The 17,236-nt window shown below is 37.7% G+C and overlaps 2 protein-coding genes across 2 annotated transcripts; one reads left to right on the top strand and one right to left on the bottom strand.

Annotated features, from left to right (window-relative positions):
• Positions 1 to 814: 814 nt before the first annotated feature.
• LOC139127997 (uncharacterized) lies at positions 815 to 6,294 on the top strand. The gene is made up of 5 exons (XM_070693858.1): positions 815 to 994; positions 2,823 to 2,897; positions 3,935 to 4,048; positions 5,358 to 5,480; positions 6,154 to 6,294. The coding sequence occupies exons 1-5, from the start codon at positions 875 to 877 to the stop codon at positions 6,292 to 6,294; spliced, it is 573 nt and encodes a 190-aa protein (XP_070549959.1). The 5' UTR covers positions 815 to 874.
• Positions 6,295 to 6,726: 432 nt separating this feature from the next.
• On the bottom strand, positions 6,727 to 13,013 carry LOC139127996 (uncharacterized). The gene is made up of 5 exons (XM_070693856.1): positions 12,539 to 13,013; positions 11,716 to 11,810; positions 10,564 to 10,757; positions 8,131 to 8,275; positions 6,727 to 7,444 (listed from the first exon to the last, which is right to left on the bottom strand). The coding sequence occupies exons 1-5, from the start codon at positions 13,011 to 13,013 to the stop codon at positions 6,983 to 6,985; spliced, it is 1,371 nt and encodes a 456-aa protein (XP_070549957.1). The 3' UTR covers positions 6,727 to 6,982.
• Positions 13,014 to 17,236: the final 4,223 nt, after the last annotated feature.

The raw sequence follows: 17,236 nt of genomic DNA, 5'->3' as shown, positions 1-17,236 counted from the left end.
AGGTAGGACAATTTACCAAACAAATCATTAGCTAAGAGCTATAGGCTAAGGGCCAAAAAAGAATTGTTTCTAGTCATCGCGCGCATCACTTAAATGTGTGCGCGTCAACCTTTTTTTCCTTTTACAGTTTGCCCTTTTGGAAAAAAGAAAAAAATATATCAAATTCCATTAAGAATTTCAGAAAAATAAAAAAACGCGTCGCCGTATCATTTTTGCCACATGTCAATGACCTGAAACATTTCTTTTTTTTGCCTATCGTGGCTTGTTTGTGGTAGGCCTAAATTATGTTTTACGTATCCCGACCCATGATTTAGAAATAAAAACAGCGCCCGACCGTAGCTAAACTTAAAATTGTTCGCATCTTCCTAAAATATTTAAAAAAATAGGGTGTGTGTTTTTGTATGTGACCGGGGTTCGACAAAATTTAAATGTATGTAGCAGAGGCTATTAGCATTTTGCATTAGCGTTTTCATCAATTATTTCCCTGTTTATCACGTCCCTTGGCAATACATACGGTCATACCATCTAGGCCTACGAAATGGCGGCAGCAAAACTCTTATCTCAGATTGCAAACAAACTTTTCGAGCACTTTACTTTTTAAATGTTGTCTATTTTGTCAACACCATGCTTTTATATTTGATAATATTTTGGTAGATAGGCCATACAGATTTTATTTCTCGACTTGTCCGAAAAGAGTTTGACATGAAAACTCAATGGTTATCGAGACTTAGCTTATAGAAAGTGATTGACCATGGCCAAAAAAGATACGGTAGTTTTCCGCATGTCTTGATTAACCCGCAATCCTGTTTCTCTGAATACAGAAAGTTGCACATGCTCCGAAGAGCTGAAAAAGCAGAATGAAAAAATCATCAGCATGTTAAATGAAATGAAAGAAAATCAAGAGCGGATGGAAGAAAGACTAAGAAGAATCGAAAAAACGACAAAAAAAGACTACGTTGAAGACTTTAAATTGACTAAAGAAGATCCAGAATACGTAAGTAACTAATGCACTTGTCATGAAGACCTGCGTTATCCTACATTCTAGACTTACAAGATAAACTTCGGTGAAAAACAAATTTTGGGGAGCGCGAAAATAGGACAGTTATTTTTGGTGGTGTGCGATTGCTTCGATTTCGACAGAATCCAGTGCAATGCGAGTAAGTTTGTCCATACTGCTTGTGTAACATGACAGTCACAAACAAATAGAAAGCATAAAACATATTTTTTGGCTTTGTCAGTCGAGTGTATTAGGGGTGACGGCATTTTTTCCAGCCAGCGTTTCGTGTCTGGGCGGCTGCAGCTGCTTTCTCCCCGAAATTAGTTAGTGAGAGCTGGGACTAGTATACCAACAGGGATCGGAAACGACGCGAATAGAACGAAGATGTGCCTCTCGGGTATTGTTATGCAAATGAGAACCAAATATGTGGATGACGATCCCTGAGCTTGCGCAGTTATTAGATGGATCCCGGTCCACCCTGAAACCATAAAAGGAGAATATATTAACATAAAATCAACATCTCATTTGATATTCAGAACTCTTGGGAGCGAATGGTAGTTTGCAAAAGTAGGTCGTGACCCGCCTTTTCTCATGTAGATCAAATGACTTGACATTCACAAAGGAATTATCGTAAGTGGGCGACCCTTTTCACAAACTTTTTTCATTCATGTTTCTGAAAGGGTTTATCTGAAATCGTAACCGGCAATGTTTCAGTAATTTAATAAAATAAATGTAAATTGTTGGTAACGAATAAAATAAAATTTGTGTTATCTCATTGACGAGGCGCGCTAATATGTTAGGTATATTCGTCCCAGGTGAGAGTGAGAATTATTTTCTCTACACACAATGTACGGTGTTGCCTTAGTCCAGGGCCCGATGTCACACATTTTATCATATAGGGCGCACATAAAAATCCTACATAAAAACAATTGTGAGTCACAAAGCATCTGTGGCCGTTGACTGGTTTTCGATATTGTAAAGTTCAAATACATTTATAACAATGCAAATGCGAATGTTAGAAGAAAGAGGGTTTATAATACAAAGTCAATATTTTTTTCAGTGTCTCAGGATAGATAAAGTCTCAACTTGTCTTACGATAAAACGTACGCCCTAGGGTGGTGACAAACTTTTATTATAACAACTTCTATCCCATAACGTCGACAGACGCGCAGGTTAGACACGAAGCTGTCGTCATTTTCGAGCACATTAATAGCTGGATAACAATGGATACCAAAGTTCAGTTGTAAGGTTCCCATATCCGCCGTAACACATGCGCAGTAATTTCTCACGGATACCGATCTTATTGTGTTGAACCATATAGATAATCGCTTTCTCGACTATCTATTTGAACCTGGTTGAAATACGCAAAAATATTTATGCAGTGGGTTTGTCAGCCCGCCACACTTAGATACAAGTATGGTATTGTCGAAATTATGGATGACTTTGTCGAACGTTGTATGCAATTTGATTAAACTCGGGTGTAGCGATGTACTCCCGCTTGAATTCAGGTTGATGGAATTGCAATCCTACGGCGATATTTTGTTTTACTCTGCATCAAAATAAAACATGAAAACATCAGGAATATTTTAACGTACTCAAGTAGTATTCCATGCTTCACTCAAGTTGCGACCGCGGCCAGCCTGTCCCCGCCCGGGCCCCACCCCACCCAAATACTTTTCGGAGTTGAACAAGAAACTGTAGTTGCTAAAAGATACAAAAACCTTTTTAAAAAGGCCCAAAATTAGTGACCAGGACTTAAAACTATTAACCGAGAGTGACTGTATGCAATTATTTAATCTCACCAAGATCTATTTTTTGTCTTCAGGTTCATCTCATGGGAGCTCTGGGAAAAGAGTATGTGCATAGTACATTGAGGGATATTTCTAGACAAAAAATACAGGTAATAATACCCAATGTTGGCAAATTGTAGTGATTCAATGATAACAAAACTTTGGGTTCCATTTACTCTCATTTGTACTCAATGTATGCTGAATACTAAGTTATACTGCTGGATAACATACAACAGGACATGAGGTGTGATTTAAATTCGCATGAGCGTCGAGCTGCAACTCTCTGAAAATTGTCGTTCTCAAGACACTTCCATTGATCTGTGTATGCACAGGGTATGGTAGCATGGCATTTGAGAGTACTTCAGAGTGGTAACTCTTCCATTGTTCTTTATTGGCCACGTACAGCGATGGCATTTGAGAGTGATAACCCTTCCATTGTCTTTATTGTGCATGCACAGGGTATGGTAGCATGGCATTTAAGAGTACTTCAGAGTGGTAACTCTTCCGTTGTTCTATTTTGTGCATGTACAGGGCATGGTTGCATGGTATTTTACAATGTAGACATTCAATTATATCAATAAGCAGTCTTTAAGTTTTGTTGTCATTCGGGGAGGGAAATTCCAAGAGAGGAATTAATTTGTCTTCATTTTTCGCTCATATTTAAGAAAAAACAGTTTCCTAAGGGGTAAAAATATGACAAGGTTATAGGTCACGTGTATTTCTAAGAGATTGGGTCAAAAATTAGGTAAAAGCGCAATTTCAACAATGGCAGGTGATGTCAAACATGTGCACTACAAAATAATCCATTGCGGCACAGACAAGTTCTAAAACGCGTATGCGTCCGAATTCGTGGTAAAATTATTGATTTTTGGATTCTTCTCTGTAATTATAATCAAAATTTGTGATAAAATATGGGTGTCACCAAACTTGTTTTTGAGATACAACACTGTGAATTTTGACATTTATGAGAAAAAATGCCAAGTCACCATTTTTCCACTAATGCATTTTCTAGGGCGAAATAATTCACTGCCATTGATCTCAAAGTTTAGCGCGGTGACCATATAGTTAACATTAAGTACATGTAAACAAGTTACAGATTTAGTGAAAATAAAATAAATTTTATTTTGCTCTGCCACTCATCTTTCAGAGAATTATTCAGAGCATTATGCCTGCAGCAGCTGCATCATTGTCAAAGATGCAATATTTGACAAGCCTATGCCTCAGAAAGTTGGGAGATTGGAGACAGGAAGAAATCAGAAAAGTAAGTAAAACAAAGAGCTCATAAAACATGTACAATGATTCCATATAGCAATATAATCTTCGGATATGTCTTAATGATTAAAATCGTTGGACATTGTGCAAAGAAAGGCATTATGAACTATGGGGTCCTAATGTAAATCATGATACAAGCGAAGAGAAATCCTTCAATTTCCAGGTACACTTAAATGTGTGAAATTGGCCCCTACACACTAACCGTTTCAGTTTGAACTTTCTAGGTTGTAGGATTACTGTATGGGACATTGTTATCCAAGAAGAGACACAATTTTGAATTGAAACACGTGTTGGTTATAGGTCTAAACTATTGTGTTTCCTCTAACGTGCTTTTAACGTATGACTGATTATTTAAAAATAATTAATTAACGGATAAAAATGCAGCATTTTCCAAAATGGTCAACGAGTTTTATGCAAATGTAAGTTTTATGCAAGTGATATCCATGATGTCACAAAAATGTACATGTACATTTATTTTTGTACGAATTATTTGCACGACATATCATAAATCAGTTGTGGTTTACATTTTTTTCAAAAACTTGCGAGGTTTGATTTTGAGTTGGAAAGGAATTGGGGTTTAAAGGGGAAGGTTACCCAGTGATTATGTGTTCAGCAATTAAAAAAAATAAAAATCCATGAAAAACTGGTGCGAATCTGTCTTTGTTATTCACTTTCACTTACTGATAGCGCAATGGCACCCATTTGAAAACCTTTGGTTATATATAGAAGTGAGGTAAGAGCGGAGGACTGCACTGACGCTTGTTCGGCTTCCCCATAGTCTAGAGCCAGGGAAGCCCTATAGTGTCGAAACAGGCCTGAAACGTCACTTCTACCTATAACTAAAGGTTTTCAAATGGGGGCTATCACGCTCTCAGCAAGGGAAAGCGAATAAGAAATTCGGATTTCGCACCAGTTTTTCATAGATTTTTTATATTAATGAACACAAGATGGCTGGGTAACCTTCCCCTTTAAACTATTGTAGGTTTGATTTTGTTGTGGTTTACATTTTTTCAAAAGAGCTTGCGGGGTTTGATTTTGAGTTGGAAAAGGGGTTGGGGTTTAATCTTTGGTAGGTTGGGTCACTATCACTCGACAGTGCCCTTGGTGAGGCCTAGCTGTTTGCACAGAATTTAGTTTAGGGCCAATTAAATATGTCTGTTTAACTCAACCTTTATAGAGAATCAGCAGAAGTAAAGACTAAGGCAATATGTACATGTTATTATGGAAATGGTGTTTTTATAGCTGACTGACATATGATTGCTTGACATATAACAATCTTCTTTTCTTATCAATTGCAGCTTCTTGGGGAAGCAGGACGCACCAAGTACCTGAAAATGACAACAAAAAAACTAACAAAGAACTTGTGTGCACAAAAATTTGTAAAGGCAGACAGAAATGCTGAAATTGAGATTGCATTATTGGTAAGTAAAACTGTTGCAGATTGTATATTCTGTATGCACTTGAAATTGATATTAATCTAAAAATAACTGAGGATTAAATTGATGAAGGCATAACTTGCGGTCAGGTTATAGACAATGTATTTTAAAAGGCATTAAGGATATACGATCGTTACGCGCACATGGAATTTGTCCCCTTCCATAGGATTATATTGAAAATTCCTAGAAAAGCAACTTCTCCTATTGTCATTTTCATGAAATGTTGTACAAAGCTCAATCAAAAAAAGAAATAATAGTCATCAAATAAAATGATATGATCACCGCGCTTGATTTTGAGATAAACGGCATCGAATTATTTCGTCCATGAAAAATGCATTAGTTGACTCGGCATTTTTTCTCATAAATGTTAAAATTCATAGTCTTGAATCTCACAAACACGGAAACCCCAAATTTTATTACACATTTTGATAATAATTACGATTCAGAGAAATGACATTACTTTCAATTTCACCGATTGTCCATCTTTAAACAGGAAATTCCATAAAATTAATGAATGTATATAAACTTTCGCATCATGTTCACACAGTAATAACCACTGATTATTACCTTTAGGTATCTCTACAATTATGCATGAAACAATGTGACCTTCCTTTGTTGGTAGTTTGCATAATATTTTCCATTTCATTCTCATTTCTAGCGCAAGTTCGTCAGAGAGGAAAGCCCACGCCACCACGGGTTTTTCAGTTCATATAGCCTTTGGAGAGCGCGTCTGGCCGCCAGCGTCACTGACCTGGAAAGGTTCTTCCAGTTTGATGTTAATTTTGATTATAGTTTGTAATTTGTAACGTTTTAATAAATATTTATTATTGTTCCCAATACCTTTGATGGTCGATGTTTTTTAACATTCAAAATGTGTGATGAGTGTAAATGTGAGTGTTGGGAGTTCCATATGAAATGATCTATTTTTACATTGGTCATTGTACTGAACATGATTGCATTATCTGTACAGGCAAACCTAAAAAACGAACATCATATTGATTGGAATTTCGATAAATATCTTGGTAATTTTCAAATAAACAAACCATGTAAACCTACTGGAAATGGCCACTATCAAAGTCAAAGTCAGCACTGGATACAGTCAGAAATTTTCGCTCTGTATACAGTCATGTACTACCGGTTCTGATTCAGACCTGTGGATACATCTCTGAAATCTAGCGAATTTTCAGGTCCTGTAACAGCCCTGTGAACTCAGCACTGGCACAGTCATGTGCATACATCCATGTTTCAGTGCTGTGTTCACAGTACTGGATACAGTCAGAAATTTTCGCACTGTATACAGTCCTGTACTACCAGACCTGAATCAGACCTGTCCACACAGCCCTGAAATCTGACCAGTTTTTCAGGTCCTGTAACAGAGGTTGTTTCTCAGGGCCTGTTACAGGTACTGCACAGACCCTGTTACAGGCATGTCCTGAAATCTGCCTGTAGTTTTTCTAGCTGTGTATTAATACTTCAAAGTTTCTCAGTTAAGGCACCTTGATTTTGGCTGCTTTGATCAGATACTTGAATGCCATGTATAACACCATAAAACAGCGCAGTGGTGATCGGTTGATGTCGAACTTCATCGAACACACATATGACTTTGGCAAATCGTCATGCGATTTCATATTGCAACTTCCCGACATATCTTGCAGCGTTGTTTTGTCAATGTGAGTACGCCTGATGACAATCCCCGTGTTCCGTTTCATCGATACGTGGTAAACGATCTTGCAGTCCGCCGACTGGAATGGCGACCATTTGCCGATGCTCATGCTTTGACCTATGACCTGGGGCACGTTCCACGTTTTGAAGTGCTGATCTACGGTGTCGCGTGAGATTGGAGAGAGTTCCTGCCACTCATTTTGAGAGCTGTCAGGAGAGGACGGTGTCAGCTTGACTTTGCGATTCGATGTACTGTGCCGCCTCAGAGTTGGCAAGTTGCACTTGTTCTGATGCAAAATAAGAGAGACATTGATGCATATAATTATCATATACGGTATTAACAAAATTAAATGTTTGACACTCAAGCTATTCACTTCTGTTTCATGTCCTCTACTACAGTTGAAAGTAAACTAAGATATGGTATTTACTGTGATGATTATACAATATACAGTAGACTTGCGATCGGATTCGAAATCACAACATCACTTGAAACTTCTGAAACACCCTTAGTTACATCATTAGTCACGTTTGTAGAACATCAACCACAGAAGAGGATTATCATGCCAAAAGTGGTAAAAAATTTAATTTTTACTGCAGGCATGTCAGCTGCATTGGCACAATCACTCTTAATGCTTGAAAAAATTTTTCCCTAGCCCGCCCAAGATAGGTCAAAATAGCATTATCTCATTTTGGTCAGAAAGAAACAGTCTTCAAATATATATTTTTAGCTTGTAATCCAATAAGTGAATGACCAGTCAGAGTTACTTTTTAATATTTTGATAAGAAGAATTGTTATTCTAAAAGAATTAATCGAAACTTTGAATAGTTGAGTAGGTAATAGACTGTAACATTGATGATATATAGAAGCTTTCCACACACGGACAAGTATTCCCAAGTAACCAAACTGCTTGTCTAACAAGCAATTCAAGCTTTGCTTGTTCAATATTTTATGAGTAACAGTATTAATCCATACCTCACTTAATACAATTGGGAATCTCTCAACACCGGTAGAGTGGCCCTGGCTGTCTGGCAGACTGCGATACGACAGAAGCACACCAGTGGTGGATGTCATTTCTGCTCCGCAGATTTTGAAAGAAACCTTGGTTCCTTCTCCCATGCTGCAATTCAATAAACAAAGCTGCATTGTAACTGACATAACAGTTTTTGATGTGTTACAAAATTATTTCAAATAAAATTTGATTTTCAGCAATAGCTGACAGGGTCAAAAGGGACAGTAGCTGTAATTTTTGATCACTTTTTTCACTTTTTTTATTTGTATGTCAACTTCAAATTCTTGTGATACTCAACCAAGGAATGTTGAAACACCCGCTATTCAGCATGTCACCACAGTGCACATGCCTGAAAATGCACAGTTGTTGTTCACATTTGGATTAAGGTGGTTGGAAAGGCTATTTTTGCACCAATTCTTTTCTCAGAGTTAATGTCAAGTTTCAAGTGTTAGAATCCAGATATTAGTTCAAATTTTCAGGATAACTCTCTTAGTTAATACTTTCTCCAAAGGATATAAAAATTGTATATTTGCAGCCATGATTTTGAAATATGACACCAGTAAATATTAAAATTTAATTATTTTTCATATTTTTTTTACATATTTGAATTTAATAATAATTGGATAGTATTAATATTACCAAATTAGTTATAAATATGTTGACACTATTATTTGTAAGATTTGTACGGCAGGATTTGTAAATAAAATCTGTTTTTATGATTTTACATGGGTTTACATATCAAAAATTATTAAAAATTCTTTCAAATTTCAAAATATGATTTTTCAAAAAGTACTTCAAATACAGGAAAATTGTGCCGTACATATCTTATCTGTAACCTTGTTAATAGGCTGTAAAAATTCCATGTCCATATCTCATTTCAAAGGTTGGATTAAATTGGTATATAATTATGTAGGAAAACTGTTATTCTGTCAAAAATGTTGAAAACAAGCCATATTTGCACCCCTCTTTTGAAGTCACAGTCTTTTGGTTAATCTCACTTTTGACACCTCTTTGACACTCAAAGAATCTAAAAATGCATTTACAATAGCAGTCACTCACTCTGAATGCCAGCACCGCCTTGTTAAACTTTCCTGAAAAACAGCAAGTAATGACTTTCCCTTTTTAAACATTTTATTAAAAGCTAAGGGACCTCTACCATAGTTAATACACTAAGGACTCCCCAACTTCTTCTTATTTGGTCAGTTTTTGAGAAGTTTCAACAGGCTGTAACTCTGCAATGCCTTTGTGCCCAAATGTCTAGTTTTTTTAATTCCACAGAGAATGTTGACTACTTTTATATTTTAATAGTTTTGTTGAAATTTATAACTGACGCTCTAGCCTTTCCAACCACCTTAACCTTTTGAGTGCTGTTATTTTCCAACCAAAAATTTAGTGCAACATTTTACAGTATGTATGAATTTTTCTGTATTTTTAAAAATAATTTTGGACCAAATGGACATCACTTTTCAATGGCTCAAGTTTTTGATCAAAAAATCTGAATCGGGGGAAAATCTGCAAAAAATTTGACTGGGTTATATTTTGCAAAGGTGTCAAAAACTGACTTTGGTACTCAAAGGGGTAATATTTTCAACAATGGCAATGCAGTTTATACAGCAACACTGGAGATTAGTGGACAAAAAATTTTCTGCTGATGTGCAGCTTGAATAAGCTCTTTCTCTGATTGGTCCATTTTCACTATTCACAGCCACTTAGGGAGTCTATTTGTATTGTTTTCATTATATTGGTCAGATTCAGCTACCCAATTGGGTCAGATCTTATTCAGTGCTGCACATTAGCCCAAAATTTTGTTTGAACTATTGGTAATCTAGGGAGTCCACTCATGCTATCACTTCCTTTTTAGGTTGCAACAAAAGATGTGTGTCCACTTCAGTTGTCCCATTTACACATGTACAGGCTGAGTTGACGAGGTGAATACTGAGTATCTCAACATACATTCAGCAGTAGAACAAGAAATTGTTATTGATATTAGGGTAGAATGTGCCTCGGGGCAGATATTTGGACTCTAAAATTTCTACAATTCTTTTTTGACCTACCACTTGTGGGGGATCATTTTAAAGCTCTTGGAGAAAGAAAAACTTTCACCATCATAGTTTTTCAAAAATCCAAGCTTTAGTTTTTCCCCTAGAGTTAACACAGGGATGGCGGCCATTTGAATTTTAAATATCACAAAATGTTTCGGTAATTTGTTTCACTAGTTCCACACTTTGCATGATGACCCTCAATATTTATTGGTGATTTGGTAAGAGAATGATTGAATGTTTCATTGAGGAAAGTTCAAGCAAAAGTGTAAATATTTCACTTTCAAGGCTCACACTACCTTAAAAATTGTGAAAAAACTGACCAAATAAAGAGACAGCAACTATGTCAAATCTCACCTGATTTGAAATCCAGCAGACAGCCCTTCTTGATGTAAAATCATAGATATCATGTCGTAAATCAGGTTATTAATCTGTAATTCCGACACGCTCTTTTCTGCGTAGATCTGGTGGATGTCATAGAGCAGCAGACGCACTGCACCAATCACATGGCTGGAAAGAATTACCTTGTCTGATTGTCTCGGTAAAGTGTTCTGTGATTGGAGGAAAAAAATGAGAATTGTTATGATGAGTACAATCTTCCAATCAGGGAGATGGTTATTTTAGTGTTGGCAAAATTCACAGCTCTTCCTTGGTTTGTATTACTTTGAGTGGCAGCTCACAATCAGCATGGGCATATCAAGATTAAGAGAGCATACCGGTAATTAAGCAATAATTGACGCCTCCCAGCCCATTATGGATGAAAGTAAACTTTGAACAACATAATGTATGAAGCATAGCCGAGTACATTATATATGCAAACTTTGCTTGAGGGCCGGGAGGGGTTACATTATTGCTATTATATTATAGTTTTGACTATACCAGTGAATTTGTAGATGTAGAAAACATCTGGGGTAACAATGCTGGATAATCAGATACATTATCAGTAATAATCTGAGGATATGGCATCACAAAATGTCACTGGTATTGACAAAACTATAACAATGTACTATGACAAGCTTTCACCAGCTGTCTGACCGTATTTAATTGATGCTGATTTTGGTATATCTTGCGTCAATGCTGGTCATGGATGCTATCAGTACAATGCCATGTAGTCCATGCACTCATCAATTATACTGATTTACTGTTTAGAGTTCTGTTTGCAGAAAAATTGCATGACTTTGGATGTAACAGTTTTTTACCCCTCAGCTGAAGTTAGCCATTTCACCAACGTGATTTTTGGCCCAAACCCATTGTTATTGATGGTGAATGTGGCTCTGTTTACTGGAAATCACGGGTGAGCAGGTTTAACATGTCCACTATTGTCCAGACATTCTTGATAGTCAATTTCTATCTAGGTTTGGCTTTGTTGTGTTTCTAAAGTAACTATGAGATTACTAAGATCATTTAACCCTTTCACCACCATGGTTTGTCCTAAACCCAATTGTTATCAACGGTGATTGTGGACCTGTTTACAGGGAATTAGGGGTGAACAGGTTGAAAATAACTTACAGAAAATCTTCTGATTCCATCTTTGTCCATCAGTATTGGAGATGATGAAAAATTATCGTACAGGGACATGACGTGTTGAAGGACTGGATCAAAAACTGTGAAAAGAATTTCAAGAAATATACTGTTAATGATGCTCACGCTTTCATTTTTACCAGTTTTACTTCGATGGAAAGGTAGGACTGACAGAATTTAAACAAGTTTGCAACATGCACCATCAGCAAAGAAATCTTTACGGTCAGATAAACTATGTAAGCTTGCTCAGAATAGTTGTCAGCAAGCTTGCCTCTAGTATCACATGGTTGCCTCTGCGATTGTATAGCTTGTAAATATTTTCTTTCCCCTTCACAGATTACACATTGGGAACAGACTGTACACAGTTGGCCTTGTTCGAACGGCATGTATCAAACGTGAAGGTATCTTTGAAAGTTTTTGCAACACGTTCGAAGTATAGAAACAAACGTCTCTTCAACTCCGACCACTGGCGGCGCTAATCATATCTTCACTATCATTGGTACCTTGTAATTTCTCAAGAAGAATGTTTATTTTGCCATGACAGGTATTATTTTCAAAGGGGTGACAAATCAAGGAAAATGACATTAATATTGAATGGATGGGGTTTAATAGCGGTAATCACGGAATCGTTCGAGCATACATCCAGGTCTAGAGTAGCGATTTTTCATGGCAATTGATTCACTTCAATAGTTCAACTTCTCCGCAACAATTCTGAACTTCAGAGGTGCTACTCCAAACCAATAATATGTTTTTGTTGGGGGAGGGGGGGGCAGAAACACACAAAGAAAAATCACGGGAAATGCATAATTACCAAAACTCTCGGGTTGCATACTTCGCATCACGGAATCGTCGATATCCGGACCGTCAATTTTCGTCTGGCCGATCTGCGTTCGTTCGAACAGGATATGTCGAATGGGAACACTGTCACCGTATCGTAGCGGCAAGGCCGAGCTGTGACAGAGAGCGGCGATGTGGCTGGGAATATCGTAGATTTCGAAGTTCAACAGAAACACGTGCCCCATCCTCCATCTCTTGGTCGGTGGGCCACGGCCTTCGTTGTCGTCAACCGCCAAATCACTCTCTTCACCGCTGGAGGTAGCGGAAGACGATATTGCCGCGACTTCATGCCGAAACACGAAGTGAGGTTGGGATGATAACATGCATCCTTGCTGCTTGTGCATGCTGTCGTCAGACTTTACAGGGACGAAGTTCATTACAGCGTCAGCGCTTTTTGCAAGCTCGTTTTTCCGCCCTATCTCCGGAAGCCGTCTGTCAACAACCGCCATATTTGCCGAACTAAAAGGTAATTTACTCCCTCATAACTTTCCGCCGAACTAAATTTCTTCGGTTTTGATTGACAGCGTTCGTTTCGCATGCTCTGGTGGTGTTTTTCAAAATTATTGCAATGTATTATATCAGGGAAATGAAGGAAGAGTAAAAACAGTGGAAGGGATGGACACGTTTATGTCTGATTAAGTCAAAACAAGCGCATTCTCAAGCAAGTGCATGGACGAGGTCCCTTTTACGGCGTAAATAGTCTCTCATTAGTTACAGTGTTACTGATGACTAGTGTTTCAACAATAATAGAGACATAAGGGGCCGTCTCAGATTGTCGCATAAGTTCAAAAAGCGAAATTCATTCGTTTACAGGGGTGGGGGTTGACCTCCATGAGTCAATTAGTGAACTTCATTTTCGGACTTTTATTTTGTGATCACAAGTTAATTCTTTGTGTGTAAAAAAAAAAATGCACACTCGTGTCAACAAATTTTACTGTAACTGTTTCTAGTTCGTTCGTGTCCGAAATACAATTTACTGACAGTAACATTGTATCCTAAACCTTTTATTCACCAAATTATGAAGATAAAAAGTATCATTTTCTAAATATGCTTTTAGGGGAGGGGGTTTTGATCTAAACGAAGGAATTTCGTTTCTTGAACTTATGCTACAATCTGTGACGATCCCTAACAGTCAATGCTCATCTTGACAGAACAAAATTCTGAGCAGTTCGACATGGTTGGAAGAGAGAGAAAAAAACTAAAATTTGCACAACAAAAATATGTAATGCTATCAATTTCCCGCGGTTTCAAAATAATCCCAATGGGCTAAAAATAGGGAAGAGACGATTCTGTGGGACAATTTAGGCCTGCCTTGTTCTTGGACCTCCCAGTAATATCACAGTCCCGTCGCCTTTCATCCATTTCACAAGGAACTTCGCAAACCGGTCACGTGCCATTAAATATTTTTTAAGTGGAGTGGTACTGGTATTTTCCCGCGATTTTATCGAAATGAATATACAGATTAAAGGGACTACTTTCTGCTCCTGTTTTGACGTTGTCGATAGACGAATGTAAGAACTACAACTGGCAGCATTGTATATATTTTGAACACTTGGCCTCTGAATTTTACTACCCTGAGCCTAAACCACCCGAGAAACCAGCTTCGGCCAACCATTCTATTTATTTATTTATTTATTTATTTATTTATTTATTCATTCTGACATCCAACAGGCATAGCCCAATAACTGGATGCAAACAGAGAAAAATTAAAACATGAAAAAGACAAATTACAACATGCAGAAACTAATTTAAATAAAGGCACCTAAACAAGTAACAACAGAGACTGACAAACATCAAAAACTCTCGGTAGTAAAATGACTATCAGCAAGAGATAATAAAACAGATGACACTTGTGTTTTAAAAGCACTAAGACTGGTAAACAAATCAATATCAAAACGATAGACACTATTTAAAAGTGACATTGCCCGAGACGAAAAACAATATTTAGACAGGTTAACGCGGTGATTTGGAATCCGGAAAAGGTCAGAAGACCTGAGACGCCATGGGGGCACAAAGAAAGTGAAGGAGCTATTGATATCTGGACAATCGGTAATGAATGTTTACGGGATCGGCTGCAAGATCTGCGAACGTTTGAACAAGCGACGTCAGTATTCCTGTATTAAATGCAGTAGAAAAAGACACCAAAATAAAAAAAACGTGACGGAGGTTAACGGTGAAGAGCGGCCACTTCAGCGTCTCAGCAGGTGAGCGTCCGAGGCGAGGAGCGAATTTATATAGCGAATTTGGTGAGTTCCAGCCGACATTTCCAAGAAATTAAGCTTACTCGACAAGGCTGTACGTATATTTAACAGAAGTTCTGTAACTCTTCTATTATGAATAATGCAGATTCGCAGGCAAAACTGAAAATCAATAGAACTGGACATGTGTTATTCATTTATTCACGAATAAGCTAATAAACAATTGCTGATTGGGCCATAGACCTGCTACCTAGTGCTTGATTGGGTGATTATAATTATTCACATTTGCAGGTGCAACTAAATCACATGCAGTTGTAGCCTAACATTTCAGTGAAGGCAAAACGTTTACATTGCTCATTCAATTTGCGGCATGACTACTGTCACTGTTATCGTGACAGACTATTCTATGGACTAACTGGACATATATCGTCTTGGATTCGGAGATTTTTAGTTACAGGTGATTGTGGACGATGCAGATATCTGAGATATCGATAACGGTGCCATGGTATCACCGCTGCTGATCTGACATGACAGTCTCTGCCATTTTTTACATCCAGGGTCTCTGCAGAATGTAATGTCTTTACCGGTGTGCTGTTGTGCTTCTGAACTGGCCTCGCGTTGAGCCAATGTTGCATGCGTTCCAAGTCACGGCCGGAGTTCCTGCTGAAATCAATCAACCTGTTTTTAGTTCTCGGTCTGGTCACGGTCGTAATTACGCCCATGGTCTAGTCAACATGACCACTTCGTCACAAGATTAGGGATGGTCATACTGTTGACGAGATTGTCGTGTGCATTTTGTTGTGAATAACCCGACATCACTAAGTGAATCATTGTGTAATTTTACGGTTTAATTCTAATATTTAATGGATTTTCTTTTCATTTTGTGCAAGGTAATGAACGTCCTTTCCAGTTTAAGTGAGTTCTTCACAATTTGTTTGGATTGGATCAACTTCTGTACATCGGAAAGGCGCGTATGTATACTCCTATGCCAAGTTGTGATTGTTTTTGTAGTTTTGGCATTTTCCATGTGTCATTTCTCATTCCAGTGAACTCCAGGTGCTAACTTCATTTTGATTTTCTCCACTGTAACACATTACTTTCAAGAGTAAAACTTGTCCACAAGCGTTGATGTTCCTACAGTCCCCCACAGTCCCTCTACACTCTGCAATGTTCCCTTCATTGTTTCATCTGACGGTGTCCCGGAGTGTAATTATCGCCCTCTATCGCTTGAACTATATTGCTTACTTTCGATATTGACAGTTTAACAGGCAAGTCTCCTAAATAATTATGCATTCCAGTAATCCGTACTCTTTTATACAAAAGAAGTGCCAAGGATAACTGGTATCAGCACTGTTTTCTGACAAAGAAACTGTCCGCTGTTGATAAACCCACACAAAAGAAATGTCCGCGGATATGTTATGAATCGTGCCGTAAATGTAATGTGTATAGCTCTCCCTGTCAGCAGTGACGGTAGGAAGCGCCCATTACGAGTACGCGCCATGTGGTCGCCAGGCGGAAATAGGAGTGCTCAGCTCAGCAGGGTTGCGTCTCGCTTTGTCAGCGGTGAAGTTGAAAATGTGTCATTTTGAATATGAACATGCACTAAATATGGTTTAGTTTACAATAAAATGGGTAAGAGGTATCATCATTGGCAGAAATAAGTAAAATAAAAGAACCAGAAAACGTAAAAAGATGCTGTACATGGTTTAAAGAGCTAGCGTGAATGTCCATGTTTTGGTCGAATCCGGCGGAATAAGGAAATAAGTGTTAGTAGGGGAAGACGTTTGGACTCTCAAATTGGATCGAGTTCAAGAGCTGCGAACAGCGTCCGTCCGTCCCCAACAGGAGAGTCTGGGTAACTCGAGATTTATATGCCTCGAAATTGAAAGATTTATATAAACTGTTGCTCAAACTCTCCTCAAGGATTTTTTCAACCATTCTCTTTTAAATATAGGGGGTCATTGAGAAAATTTTGTTCTACAGAAACAAATTACCTTAGATTTACCGATATTTGAAATTCAAAATGGCCGCCATCCCTATGGAGAAAAATAAAATTTTCGATTTTCGAAAAAATAAGACGGTAAAATGTTTTCAAACATCAAGAGCTTCAAAGTGAACCTCCACGTGTGGTTTATCATAAAAGAAATGTAAAAGTTTGAGTGTCCAAACGTCTGTCCCCTACTAATAACACTGTTCCTGTCCGTGTTAAGAGTGTAGGCGAAACAACCCACATACTACTAGGCCTAATGCAAATACATTCAAATGACCAATTTGCAGATTATATTTTTAATTTTATATAAACAAAGAAATACCTAGTTATATCCATTATAAGCTAATACTATTATACTGTATCTATACTTTACCTTTATTGGAGAAAAGTTTGAACACTTTTATTAATTGCCACAAATGTGATGTAGGCCTAAATTCTATAATATGTAGCCTACAAGCAAGCAATATTTACGTTCAGTCGAATA

The sequence above is a fragment of the Ptychodera flava genome, unplaced genomic scaffold, assembly GCF_041260155.1.
Source record: "Ptychodera flava strain L36383 unplaced genomic scaffold, AS_Pfla_20210202 Scaffold_41__1_contigs__length_1339820_pilon, whole genome shotgun sequence".
Taxonomy (NCBI): Eukaryota; Metazoa; Hemichordata; class Enteropneusta; family Ptychoderidae; genus Ptychodera; species Ptychodera flava.
The sequence above is the reverse complement of the archived record's forward strand: the minus strand, read 5'-3'. Positions and strand labels throughout refer to the sequence as shown.